The sequence below is a fragment of the Anticarsia gemmatalis genome, chromosome 9 (assembly GCF_050436995.1).
Source record: "Anticarsia gemmatalis isolate Benzon Research Colony breed Stoneville strain chromosome 9, ilAntGemm2 primary, whole genome shotgun sequence".
NCBI lineage: Eukaryota > Metazoa > Arthropoda > Insecta > Lepidoptera > Erebidae > Anticarsia > Anticarsia gemmatalis.
The window spans coordinates 4,406,820-4,420,402 of record NC_134753.1 but is presented as its reverse complement, the minus strand read 5'-3'; the positions used below and the strand labels follow the sequence as shown (position 1 = coordinate 4,420,402).

Genomic DNA, 13,583 nt, shown 5'->3' with positions numbered 1-13,583 from the left:
CTATGGACTTATGGGCGCCCGGTGCTTGTCGACTTTTTTATAAGCCATCATTTCATAAATAAAATTGTACTACATCAGGTCTTGCCCTACTTCAAGCGTGCAATGTGTATAGCAATTATACACGTCTTAATAAATAGATTCAACAGATAAAATCGTTTACTAGATAGTAGAATATCTGTTAGACAACTAGTAATTATTTACGTAACGTTTCAATAACAATAAACAGTTGCAGTATAATATTTGCACTTATTATATAATGTACATCACATATGTAGTTATTTACTTTACATTGACATTGTGCCTTGTTGATTGCGAATACTTATAATTAAACTCCTATGTGTCATACTCTGTACGTAATGACTTTACATTAATTACACAACACAACGTAGGTATAAGCTAATTATTGTAGTAATTATATGTATATAAAAGTCTGCTTCCATTATTTACTAATATCGTAAATGTCTGTCTGTCTTTTAGTCACTTTTACTGCTAAACCTCTGTACCTAAAAATTCCTTAAATTTAGGATTGACAGAGTTGTAGAACAAGAGTCGAAAGAAGGTTAATTTTATTGTCAAGAATCTATTTTTAATTTATCTAAATTACTCAAAACTGAATCCACGCGTGTCTGCTAGGATAGCAGGCTGGTGGTAGGACTAACAATTATAAACATTTTTTAGTATGATTTGCTAAAATTCTCTTCCTTTAATTTTTTGCTTTGTTGTATGTATACCTAGGTAACCACAGACCACAGTTATGCCAGACAGGAAAACAATAAATATGACTAACTGATATTATTGCATTTATTTAACCCATGAGTAATTTATACTTATTTTGTTGTTCCATTTTAACATATTACTATGTGTATTTATAAAGTCTGTAATATCCTGGCGTTTATTTGTCGTACGTTATGATACTAACCAACAACAATAAATTACTGCGTTAATCTCTATAAAAGACGTTGTCGATGTACGATCTACCTCTAGAATATTGGTACTTTTTTATATTGCTCTTTTTTATTCTCAAAGTGGCAACGATAGAGAAATTGGCTTCTGCCAACCAAACAATAAAATACTGTATGATTTTTTAGACAACCAGGACACCTAGATCCTTAGGCTTAACATTAAAGCACTAATCCCCAGATTCTGAGGTACAATTAGCGGTAGTTTATCTATTCAATAGCGTGTAAGCTCATGTAAAATGTCAATTTTGATAAACTACCTCTAAATGTGCCTCAGAAATCGGACATAAATAAAGCTAGTTCAATTCTCATAAAACTGTCTTTGCTTCAGGTTTTAGATGAGAACGACAACAACCCAATATTTGAGTCATCAGCCTTCGAATACCGAGTGTTGGAAGACGTAGAACCTGGAACGACGATCGCTAACATTGTGGCAAGAGATGCAGACTCGGGGGAATATGGGAAGATCACTTATTTACTTGACCGAATGTCTACTCAGGTAACTATTCAATAATAAATGAGCATGAAACATAGTAAAAATGTACTGTTTACATTTTAAACATTAGGTTGATTTAAGATCAACTGATCAATTTTCATTGTAGGTATCTACCTGTAATTTAAGTCCATAAGACAAGCCCAGGCCTTTACAAATTCAGTTATTTCTTTGGTTAACGCTTCTATTTAAACCTTTATGCACTTTGTTCACGAAATAAAATAATATGATGTTTTATAATTGTCGTTTACCTAATATCAAATCTTTTCAGGGTAAATTCTTAATTAATGCGGACACAGGAGCATTAACAGTGTCTGATTGGTTGGACCGTGAAACTCAAGCGACATACAACTTAGTCATAGAAGCATGGGACAACTATCAGTTCGGATACCTCAGTGGGGAAAGTCGAAACGCTTTCAAACAAATTGTGTAAGTTCATTATTTGAATATTATACATTTCTGAGGATGTACATACATATATATGTTTGCTACTCTTTTACCCAAAAACTACTAACAGGATTTTCGCGGGATTGGGTAATCTGGTAGTATACAACCTGAATTAACGCATAAGATTATTTTTACGTTGTAAAATCTTTTCACGCGAACAAAGTCGCACCCAGAAGCTAGTGTATCATATCTAAAACGTAGTAAATCTACTTCAATCGTTGCCCTTTATTTATTTACTGTTAAGATGTATATTGTTAATGCTGTTAGGAATAACCTACATAATTATTTCTGGTCTTTCCTGAGTTTAGAATTCTACATTTTAGTCTGGGTTTTTCTTATGTAGCAGTTTTCCGGAGGAAAATAACGAAACCTTGCAATTACACGGTCAAGAAAGACATAAAATTAATTTTGTAGTTTCATAAAATAATCCTCTACAATAATTTTTCTTTTATCGTTTAAGCAATGAAAATTTTATCACTCTACAGTATTAAAGTAATAAATTACAAATCAAAAAGCATTTAAACAAATTTCTAACGCTCGTATTTGTTCCAGTGTCCACATAGAAGACGTGAACGACAATCCGCCGATTCTCCACATACCTTCTGACTGTACAACTATCACGGAGTTCCACAACTACCGCGAGCCTATCGCGTCGGTGTCCGCCAGCGATGCGGACGATAATAGTGCACCTAATGGAAGAGTGCAGTTCCATTTAGTAGGCGGGAAAGGACATGGTGAGATGAATTCTTAAGCTAACTGTTTTGATACACATTAATAATGTTTTTGTTAAAAGATATGCATAGCTTAAAAAGTGGTGTAATAATTTCCCCTAAAACTAAATTAAAAATAAAGTTTTGCTATCAAATAATGAAATATCGTGCATATTTCCTGATTACAAAGCCTAGAGGATGATCCATGAACATGTTTTGACTGTGGGAGTCTCAGCTATTTCTCCATAACTTCTAATATACGAAGTATTCTAATTTGTCTAACTGAACCTTACAAGACTTTTTCACAGTTCTGACTTAGATTTAAATTTCAAGCCAAACCTAGAAAGGCAAGATAAAAACTATAATATGCCATTTAAAACCTCCAGTCAGCATTTTTAACATAACATGTCTCCCACAGATCTATTCCGGTTCGAGCAAGTAGGCGGCGATGCGAACACAGGTCGTTTATTCGCGAAACAATCACTAAAGGATCGTTTTGGGAACTACACACTGGTAGTCGAAGCGCGAGACTTGGGCATACCGCCTAACATAGTGAGAGGGGAACTGAGACTATGTGTGACGGACTATAACGACCACGCACCCGTTTTCGTACACCCCCCTCAGAATGTTACTATTAAAGTACCTGAAGTAAGTAAACTATTCTTTTATAAACTTATTTTTACTTACTTTAATAGTTAAAAGTGTCAATAGTTGGAGCTCAGCTTGACAAATGTTATTCAAAATATGTTTATTAAGACGATATAATATATTGTATATCCGCGAGAGATATACAAGCGACAACAACGGTATGCGTTGAAACTACAAAATTAAGTGACATGATTTTACTTCATTGGTTTCTTAGAGACGGATTCTAACAACTTTTGCGACCATCACATCATGTTGTTAATGTCGCGACGCGAAGACCAATTGTGTCGTGTGCTACTTCCGTCTGCGGTCGATTGTCGTTCGTGGAAACTCAGCTTCAGGCTATGTAAATGAGATTTATCTTCTATTTTAATGTATGTTTGTTCAGAACGCAACGATAGGCACGACGGTGGTAGAAGTGCGCGCGATCGACGCGGACATAGGTCCGAACGGCGCCGTGCGCTACCGCGTGCGCCAGGACGCGGCGGGCGCGTGGCGCGCCTTCAGCGTGCACGCCACCAGCGGCGCGCTGCGGACCACGCTGCCGCTCGACCGGGACAAGCAGACTACCTATCAGGTTGTAGCACTCACTTAACTAAAGATCCGTTTTATATTTAACTGTCAGATAATTTCCTTCTGAATTAGGTGTCAGTAAATGTGTGAAAAATACTGCCGAAATTCCGTCTGATTGATTAAAACTTCCAGATTGATATAAGTGGTGAAACCGGGGCTTCATTTAACATGAAAATTCTGTTATTCATAATTAGGACGTGAATAATTCTGCTGCTCATTTGAAATGGAAAAAGGAAATGACACCACGAAACTGAATACAAACAGTTAAACAGATCAGAGTGTAGCGCTGTTTTACATCAAACTTTTTGTTGTATAATTTTAAAATAGAAACATGTTCTTATCTACAGTAGCTAAACTGAAACAGAGGTTTTAGCTAACCTAAAAATACACGTATAACAGCCTCATAGAAACTATATCAGTAATCGATATAGGTCTCTACTAAGTACCTAATGAGGTACAAAATCATTTAATAATTTTCATAAAGACCGCCACATGCGTAACACATGCGCACTACGATCCGTGTCACGGCTATTTTTATATAAATCAATAATCGTAACTGAGAGCCTTCACCTTTCCGGCTACTTTATTTAATTGACATTTCCACTACCAACATTATAACCTATTAATATTTATTTTCAGCTGCGTATCGAAGCCTACGACCTCGGCTTACCTACGCCTTTAAGTTCAGACTTGGACTTGACGATTTATGTTCAGAATGTGGACAATTACCGTCCAAGGTTTCCAAACAAACATATTTATATAAACTTCACTGAGAATGCTCATAACAATGGGGTGTATTTACCCAGTGTTATAGAACGAGATGAAATTGACAGAGGTGATGAGCCTGTGTTGCCAGTTTGCTATTATATTGTTGATGGCGACCCTGATAAAATGTTTGAGCTGCAAAGGAGTACACATAGGTATTGTATTTTATTATTTTGAAATCACCTGACTACTCAATAAAAAATTCTGAACTATATTTGAAACTCAAACGCCACTTTACCAGTAAAATGTATAAGGAACTATTTCACGTAATTACAGATAATTACACACTTTTTGTTGAAAAAAATGCAAAGCTTGTAATAATACGCAGTAAAAGTAAAACTTGTTTTACAACTGTCTCGTTCCCATATTGTAGATCAATTAGGGCTGATACACAATACAAGAGATAAAAGAAATGAACTTGTATTAAAATGTTCAAACAGATCTGGTTTATAGGGCGACATTATCGCAAAGCGACAAAGCCCTTAATAAAGAAAAAAAAAAAAAAAAAAAAGTTCTGGTTTATATTACGCCGCGACTTCACTGAGATGAATTACTTGTATTTTAAATTCAAAATTGTGGGTCAAAGAACCGTCTGAGTACTTATTATGTTACCTTAAACATGAGTTAATAATAGAAAACCGATCTGTCTCACAATACTTATTTTAGAACCAGTTACATAATAATGTCCGGCTGTTCGAGGGGATCGTCCAAGGCCGGAGAGGGTCTCGAAATTCTATTGTAAAATGTAAAGTTAAATAATTCAAGTCCCTTTGATTTCGTCTTTAAAGCAGGGCTCTTGAATTCAAGATTTTGTTTAGTTTAATGCATGACATTTCTTGTTCTTGGAATACTAATTTTGTTTGTCAGAATCATTTCATGAAAACAGAATTTAAACTGCATATAATTTAAATATTTCATCGTTGTGGGAAAGTTACCCAAGATTATATAGTAGTATAATAGTAGTATAATGTAGTAGGTATAATGCACTAATTTAAATTTTCATGGGGACTGGACACAAGCTATCTGGTCAAAACAATTCATTTGAAAATATATCATAACAACATTTCAAAGTATATTTCAAGTAGTTGCTTTATTTTAGAAATTTCATCAATATATTTTTACTGATATTTGGTGTTTCTTTTAGACTGACAACTCTAAAACCGCTAGACCGGGAAGACAAATCGAAGTACACGCTAATAATCCTAGCATCAGAGGACTGTATCACAGTGCCAAAGTATCAAGAAGACTCGGACTACGTGAGCACGTTGAAAGTGCACGTTGCAGTCAACGACGTCAATGATAACGCGCCTAAATTCATTAGCAAGATATTCACCGGTGGGATTACTACTGAAGCTGATTTTGGGATTGAATTTATGCATGTTAAGGTAAAATTTTGATTAATATAGACAGTAGTAGTTACTCCGCACTTGGCCAGCGTGGTGGACTTAAGGCCTAACCCTTCCCTCGTTTGGGAGGTGACCCTTGCCCAGCAGTGGGACATTGATGGGTTAAAAAATACATGTATAGGAAGTAAGTAGGGAAGATATAACTTCAATGAGAAATCTTGTCAGCAGCAGATTCAATGGGAATCCAATATGAATTCGTATAAGACAAAAGTTACTTGACATTCAATTCACTGCGCATCGCAAGACAACACTACAATAAAGTCTTGGAAACCCCATCTAAACCATTGAATAAAATGAGGGCCACTTACTGTACACGTAATATAAGCCTACTTATAACTTAAGCTATTTCGCTTGACTGAAGAGAGCTTTGTTATTATTGCGCAGTTGAAGCAAACTTAAGTTGAATATAATCGTATTTTTGTAGTCAGAACTATGTATATCTTCCGTTGCAATGTTCTTTGTGTTTATAGGCAATAGATCTGGATGAAGATGAGAACGCTAAAATAAGTTATTACCTCATCGGAGACGTGAAGGAGACATTGACAGAAGGTTTAGAAAACTTGGCTGTTTCACCGTTCTTAGTGAACGTCGAAACTGGAGCTGTGTCTTTGAACTTCGATCCACAAAAAGGAATGAAAGGATATTTTGATTTTAAGGTAATTTTATTGAATCTTGAATTTAAATATTTATCGTTTGTTCGATAACTACGCGAAACAAAATTAATTGACTTTGTATAAAAGTATCTAGTAGCAAAGTAAAAACGAGGGAACTGAGAAAATAATCCTGCGGCATTTAAATGGCTAATTTTCTTTAACAATTCGTAGGTGTGTCTGAACAAATCTGTAATAAAACATCGTAACATTGTATTCATATTGTAGACGAATATTTAAGAAATATCACACGCCTGAGAGAATATGTTCTTTACTCACCGTTAGACGAATAAATTTTGTGATGACGTCATCTAACGATCGCAAAGTTCAATGTTCAAATGATAATAGGTATATTGGTCAATATCTGATGTTGCGTTATTTTTTAGGTTTAGTAACAGGAAAAATTTTTTTCATTTTTTTTAAACACTGTTGACGCAATATGATTTCAATGTTGCCCTTTACCAACGAAAATACAACGAACACAAAATTCCACCGCATTTCACATGTACAAGTAATTGTTTCGTGTCGGGATCGAACCAACGACCCCGCAAACGTAGTAGTGGCTGTAACTATCTAAACCACGGCGCCACGCACGACCACTAACCTCGCCACTCGGTAACGCTTGGACTACTAAAGCGTTTGAAGTATTATTTATTTTTCTTTATTTCCACAGGTTTTAGCCAATGACACAGGTGGTCTATTAGACGAAGCGCACGTCTTCATATACTTACTTAGAGAAGACCAACGCGTACGTTTCGTTCTACGTTCCCATCCGTCCGAGATTCGTGATAAAATCAACACGTTCCGTGAACAACTGGCTCTTGTGACAGACTCTGTGGTCAATGTTGATGATTTGAGGGTACATGAGAACAAAGACGGATCAGTAGATAATACTAAGACTGATTTGTATCTACATCTAGTGAATGGACAGGACCATTCAGTGTTAGAAGTAGAACAAGTATTGAAGTTGGTTGATAAGAATATTGAGCAGCTGGATGATCTTTTTAAGGTACCTACTATTCATATAATTCTATTTTAGTGACCGTATAAAGTACCTTAAACAGTTATAGACACATCATTAGGTATTTTTACGTTTAATAAACAACACCTTGTATCAGAAAATAAGATCCCATCTCTTTGGTGCATTTGGTATTGCACAAGATTATATTTATTATTTTTAGACTAGTGCTTATTCATAACTTTGCTTTTTCAGGAATTCAACGTGTTGGATACTCAACCAGCGGAGTATCAGCCACTCACAGCCGAGACTCTATCGTCAAACCAAACAGTGTTCTGGCTCGTGTGGACCACGCTGTTCCTCTCAGTCCTACTAGTCCTGACGGTCATGATGTGTCTATCACAAAGAGCTGACTACGTGCGAAGATTAAAGGCAGCCACCGCAACAGCTTATTGTAAGAATAAACGTCACAATATTGAAATATAGGAAAGTAGGTCTGTTTTACGAAATTTCGGCCACCACACTTCAGATCTGAAATTTTAATTTCAGGGATAACTTGGATTTCGCGTTTTATCCAATTTGAAAGTAAAATAAAGTTAAATATGGATCTAGGATAACAGATGTGCGGAATTGCGAGATACGTTACGCGATTTCCATCTTTAGCAATCTGTTAACATTATAATCCATTTTGCGCAACTAAAATATTTTATTTTTCGTTTGCACAGCGTCACCGACACCCGGCGAGTCAGATATGACTATCCGCAGCTCTGGCGGCCGAGTTCCTAATACAAATAAACACAGTACAAAGGGATCCAACCCAATATGGCTCCACGCTTATGAAAACGACTGGTACAAATCCGAGGACCAACTCAGCCGCTCGGAACGTGACTCTCTCGACGAAAACGCTGTAGACCAAGACTTGTCAAACGAGAAACCTTACTTTATAACTACAGGGGCCTTCCCGTCTATCGAGTCGGCCGAAACTGAAGCCCAAACAAATCAAGCCAAATATGACTTCTATCAACAATTAGAACAAATGAAAAACGCAAAAAATATGGAAACGACTGAATTGTAATTCTAGTACGTTAAGTGTAATGATACATTATTGATTATGTGCCTTTGTAAATTATGTACCTCTATTATTTTCTGATAACATTTTGTAATAAACATTATCTTATAATAAATTCTTATTTTAAGTGTATATAGTCAATACCTTATGCAGGAAATTTGACCCGAATACCTAATAAAACTTTGAAAAATCATGGATCGACAATTCACATTGCTTCTAACTGAAAATTACACCTAAGTAAGTCCCTTGTAACGTCCTGAAATCGTTAAGTAAGTGGGTACCTAATTCGGATACCTACCTGAAATCGGCTTAGCAACTAAGATTATTATTTACAGATTACACGATCCAAGTGTTGAATAACTTGCGCCTGAATGGAGTGTAGTGTAGTTTACACTGAAAGAACCTGTGCATACCTACTAAATGAACGCCGAATAGTTCGTTAGGTAGACACTTTAGTCTGTATAGACCCTAAGCACATGGCGAACACACCCTGCAACGTAAATTAGTTTTTCGTCAACCCTTTGAAGGCTGGCATAGGTACCAGACAAAAAGAAACGCTGCTTCTCACACTGATCAATCCTTTAAAATGGAAGGGTAAGGTCACAAACTGAGTGTAAGCCTCTTCTGCAGGTAGGTACTGTTAAAAAAGGAGAGGGATGACTAGAATATGTACAAGTGGTCACATAAAAATTTAAACAAATCCGTATGTTTTATAATAAATGATAACACTATAAACGTTTTGTTTCAGTGCTGTTTACTACAAAGGATCAGTAAATTTATTGATCTCGTGCCTAGCATTTAGGGATAACTAGCTCCATATTTCTCTTGCCAAATAAACCCCAAAATAATAAGTAATAGGGGGCGAGCTTATTGCCCCACACTGTTCACGTAAACAAACTGGGCTACACTAGAAAATATTTTGATCTAAATTAAAAAGGAGTAGGTAATAGCACTTTGCCCGCCCCGAGAATCGAACCCAGGACCTCGTGATTAGCAGACAAGCATCCTTCATTTTGTACAGATAGGAAAACCTGTCGAGGCGACAAGAGCATCACGATATGAACGCCAATCTATCTGTAGCTACGTTGCTAGGACCAGCCGTCTGTAGTCTGAAAGATTTATATTTCCGTCAAATTTCTATTAGATTACAGAGAAATTCGAACTTATAATAAATCGTATTCTAAACTAGCGCATAAACTACGGCATATACGAACGATGGTTTAAATGCTCATCAATGGGATCGTTAGATCCAGATAATTTTCATTATGGTTTCAGCTAGGTAACGATCGATAATGCGCTAGTCTAGAACTAAGTAATCCGTCTTCATTTTGGCTTCAATCTGATTCTGTAGGGAATAAGTGAGCTGCTCGAAACAGCTCACTATAATTCGACAGACATTGCTCCACTTGTTTTATCTAATAGAGTATGTACCTAATAGTGTAAAAAATTTCATCATGAGAGAGTTCTTGGTGCATAAAGCATAATAAAATAACACCAAGGGCAGTAACAATACATCGCAACAAATATTTATACCGTGCCATTATTAACCTTTTCACCGCCACGGACGTTAAGAGACGTAAAATTGAAAATCGCTCACGACGCCATCGACGTGATAGCACGTCAAAAATATCACTTTTTTATAGTTCAAAATAAACATACAACAATACGTTTCAAGTGTTTTCTTTCACCTGTTATTATTACCTAAACATATTTATTACATTATTACACAAAGACATATAATAATTAGACAGTTGTACCTGAAAAAAAAACAAAGTAAATCATCATGCAAAATGTATAAATTTAGCCCGCAAATCCACGCCACAGACGTGAAGACGCGTCAACTAGTGATGTGCAAGGAAAAGGACTACAATCTAAACACTTTATGCAATATTTCGAAAACAAATTGAAATACTTCACTCCTTTCTGAAAAAAAAATTTTTTGTCTGATATGTTTTAAATTAGATTCAATACAAACCTAAATATGTAATAAAACTACCATATCTAGTGATAAACTCATGACTAAATAAGTGCAAATCGATCATTTTGTGGCAACTCTCGCGCATCTCTATTAGCGGAATCCCTTACAGTGCTTCGTACGCCACTGACGGAATCAGACGGCGCGCTCTGACGTCACCCGCGCTGCTGGACACTCGTAGTGTTGTTGCAATACGTTATTAATAATAGGTACCGTAAAACGGGGTGAATAGAAACAATTTTCAACTTTGTCCTAAAAATTTGTTGCGAATAACTTGTTATTTTTATTGTCGGGTTATTCTATATCATGTCCGGCGCCATGAAGAAAGAGGTAAAACCATATTTGTCGAAAAATATGCATAATTTTACGATATTTCCTTAAAAAAATGGTCAATTTCTATTCACCCAGCGATAGGGGTAAATCGAAACGACCAAAGGGGTGAATGGAAAAACTGTTAGGGCTGCCAAAGACGACTTATCCAACATGCTGAAAAGGGAGGTTGTGTGTTTAAAAATTGAAATAACCGTTGATAATTACACAAGCTGACCCGCGCAACTTCGCTTGCGTCACATAAGAGAGAATGGGTCAAAATTGTCCCCGTTTTTGTGACATTTTTCACCCGTACTCTGCTCCTATTGGTAGTAGCGTGATGATATATAGCCTATAACCTTCCTCGATAAATGGACTATCTAACACTGAACGAATTTTTCAAATCGGACCAGTAGTTCCTGAGATTAGCGCGTTCAAACAAACAAACTCTTCAGCTTTATAATATTAAGTATAGATTAGTATAGATTCGTATAGATTAACTCAAAAAATAAAACAAGATAACCTAACTAACTTTCATACTATATGCAGTAGTTTGCCGTTATAACTTTGATACAATGATAATTTTGAATTTCAGAACATTAATAACTATTAATTTTTCGTTGTTTATGTTAATTTTGTTTACAGTTTTTGACAACCCTATTTATTAATCTCTATTGACCCCTCACTCGTTTCTATTCACCCCTTACGCGTTTCTATTGAACCCTGCTATGTTTCCATTTACCCCATACTGTAGTTCTATTCACCCTTCAAACGATTCTATTCACCCCGTTTACACAAAAAAATGACTATGTCTGTGATTTAAACATATTTTTTAGGTTTAAAAACGTTTTTTCAATTATCAATATTGTATCTTTATAGATTAATATACACCTAAAGAGATAAACACTTCAAACAACTCATTAGAAAAGAAATCCCACTTTAAATCCAAAGTTTTGGAGGTCGATATTAAGGCATTCGAGGACGGTAGACTTTGAAGCAATTTTTTGGGTATAAATATCAATTTAAACATTTAAACAATTATAACACCGCAGAGAAGTAATATCGACGTGTAATAATTTCAAATTTGAACTAAATTCTTCAACGAGGAGTACTCAAATATTGGCCTTGAAAACTTTCCTGATTTTTTTTCTATTCACCCCGCGAATTCTATTCACCCCGTTTTACGGTACATAAATTCTTGTGTATAATAAATTTTTCGTACACCATCTGCGCCACAAAAATGTCTTCAAGTCAAATGACGACAGAAGAGCTGTTGAGAGTGTTAGAAGGTGTAGAAGATGATGTTACATATTCTGAAGCAGAATCTTTAAGGAGTGACGATTTAGAGGTAAGTTATTGTTTGAATACATTAAACAAACAATAAAGGTATTATTCATGTTGTAGGACTAACAAAAAAACACAGTTATCATGCCAATACGTACTATCTATGTTTATTGTACCTTTTAGGTATAGTTACTACTTTTGTCGTTATTCAATATTAGAAATATGTTATCACTACATAGTATATTTGTATGCTTAAATCTTTAAAACTACGCAACAGATATTGATGCGTTTTTTTAATAGATAGAATGATTAAAAAGGAATGTTTTATGTATAATATTACATTCAAGAAATAGTGGAGAAATATTGTTATTAAATACCCGTGCTAAGCAGGAGCGGGTCACACTGGTACATCTCTAATATAAGGCGGCAAAATTTGAAATCGCAGCGCTGACCACGCCAGTGGCGTTTCTTAACGTCAAAAGGTGTCGTCACAACTGGGATTAGTGCTGTGACTTTTTGAATAAAATATTTGAATTAAGTACTTTTTTTATGCAAATTGTTCGTGTATATCATTGTTATTTTTGGGTAATGAGTACTGAGTAGTGTAAAGTTGACACATGGGAGAAATTCAATAAAATTTTGTGGTACTTTTATGCAATTTTTACTCATAATATAAGAACACGTAAAATTAATCGAAGTTTTATCGATATACACTTTTCCCGTGACTATTATTTTGTAGGTATAAACGAAGGAATTTATTGCTTGGCGTGGGGAACACCGATTTTCAATATTACTCTGGCGGTGAAAAGGTTAATATCAAGATTGTACATCTGGAACGTGGCTGCCGAAATCATGATTATTTTTTCATCAAGCCCTAACCAGCCCTACAGTTAGATACCTGTACTGACGATAATAATTTTTACTTACCGTTTACAAAAGTAGCCAGTGGGCACATGTTAAATAGTTTTCTTGGTGACGTTCTCCACAAGGTTTGTAAACAATCGCGGGTAAAGAACAAAAAAAATCCTTATCGAACAATTGCCACAAAGCAGACACCCTTATCTTCAAAACATTCACTACATAGGTATTGTAGATATCCATAAGTAGATACCCACTTATACGTATATCAGTAGATGGTGATTCAAAAGATACGCAAAACCTATCATAATGTAACGTCATCACCATCATCATAATAAAATAATGACCGATAGGATTGAATTCAAAATACTATTTCTCTAAAGAATAAATCATTAATTCGTAATAAGAAACATCTATTTTAGTCAGTCGTACTAACGTCGACACAAGATGATAATCGACTTTTTGAATAGGTAGGTAAGTAT

The 13,583-nt window shown here is 35.5% G+C and overlaps 1 protein-coding gene across 1 annotated transcript in view; it reads left to right on the top strand.

Moving 5' to 3' along the window:
- Cad88C (cadherin 88C) overlaps positions 1-8,807 on the top strand; it is a 32,000-nt gene extending 23,193 nt beyond the window's left edge. Inside the window, exons 18-28 of the mRNA XM_076118151.1 lie at positions 1,291-1,458; positions 1,724-1,881; positions 2,452-2,633; positions 3,028-3,257; positions 3,643-3,831; positions 4,467-4,747; positions 5,737-5,977; positions 6,469-6,654; positions 7,322-7,657; positions 7,862-8,060; positions 8,332-8,807. Coding sequence (XP_075974266.1) covers positions 1,291-1,458; positions 1,724-1,881; positions 2,452-2,633; positions 3,028-3,257; positions 3,643-3,831; positions 4,467-4,747; positions 5,737-5,977; positions 6,469-6,654; positions 7,322-7,657; positions 7,862-8,060; positions 8,332-8,681 — 2,520 coding nt within the window. The 3' untranslated portion in view covers positions 8,682-8,807. The remainder of the gene's footprint in view (positions 1-1,290; positions 1,459-1,723; positions 1,882-2,451; positions 2,634-3,027; positions 3,258-3,642; positions 3,832-4,466; positions 4,748-5,736; positions 5,978-6,468; positions 6,655-7,321; positions 7,658-7,861; positions 8,061-8,331) is intronic.
- The last annotated feature ends 4,776 nt before the right edge of the window (positions 8,808-13,583 follow it).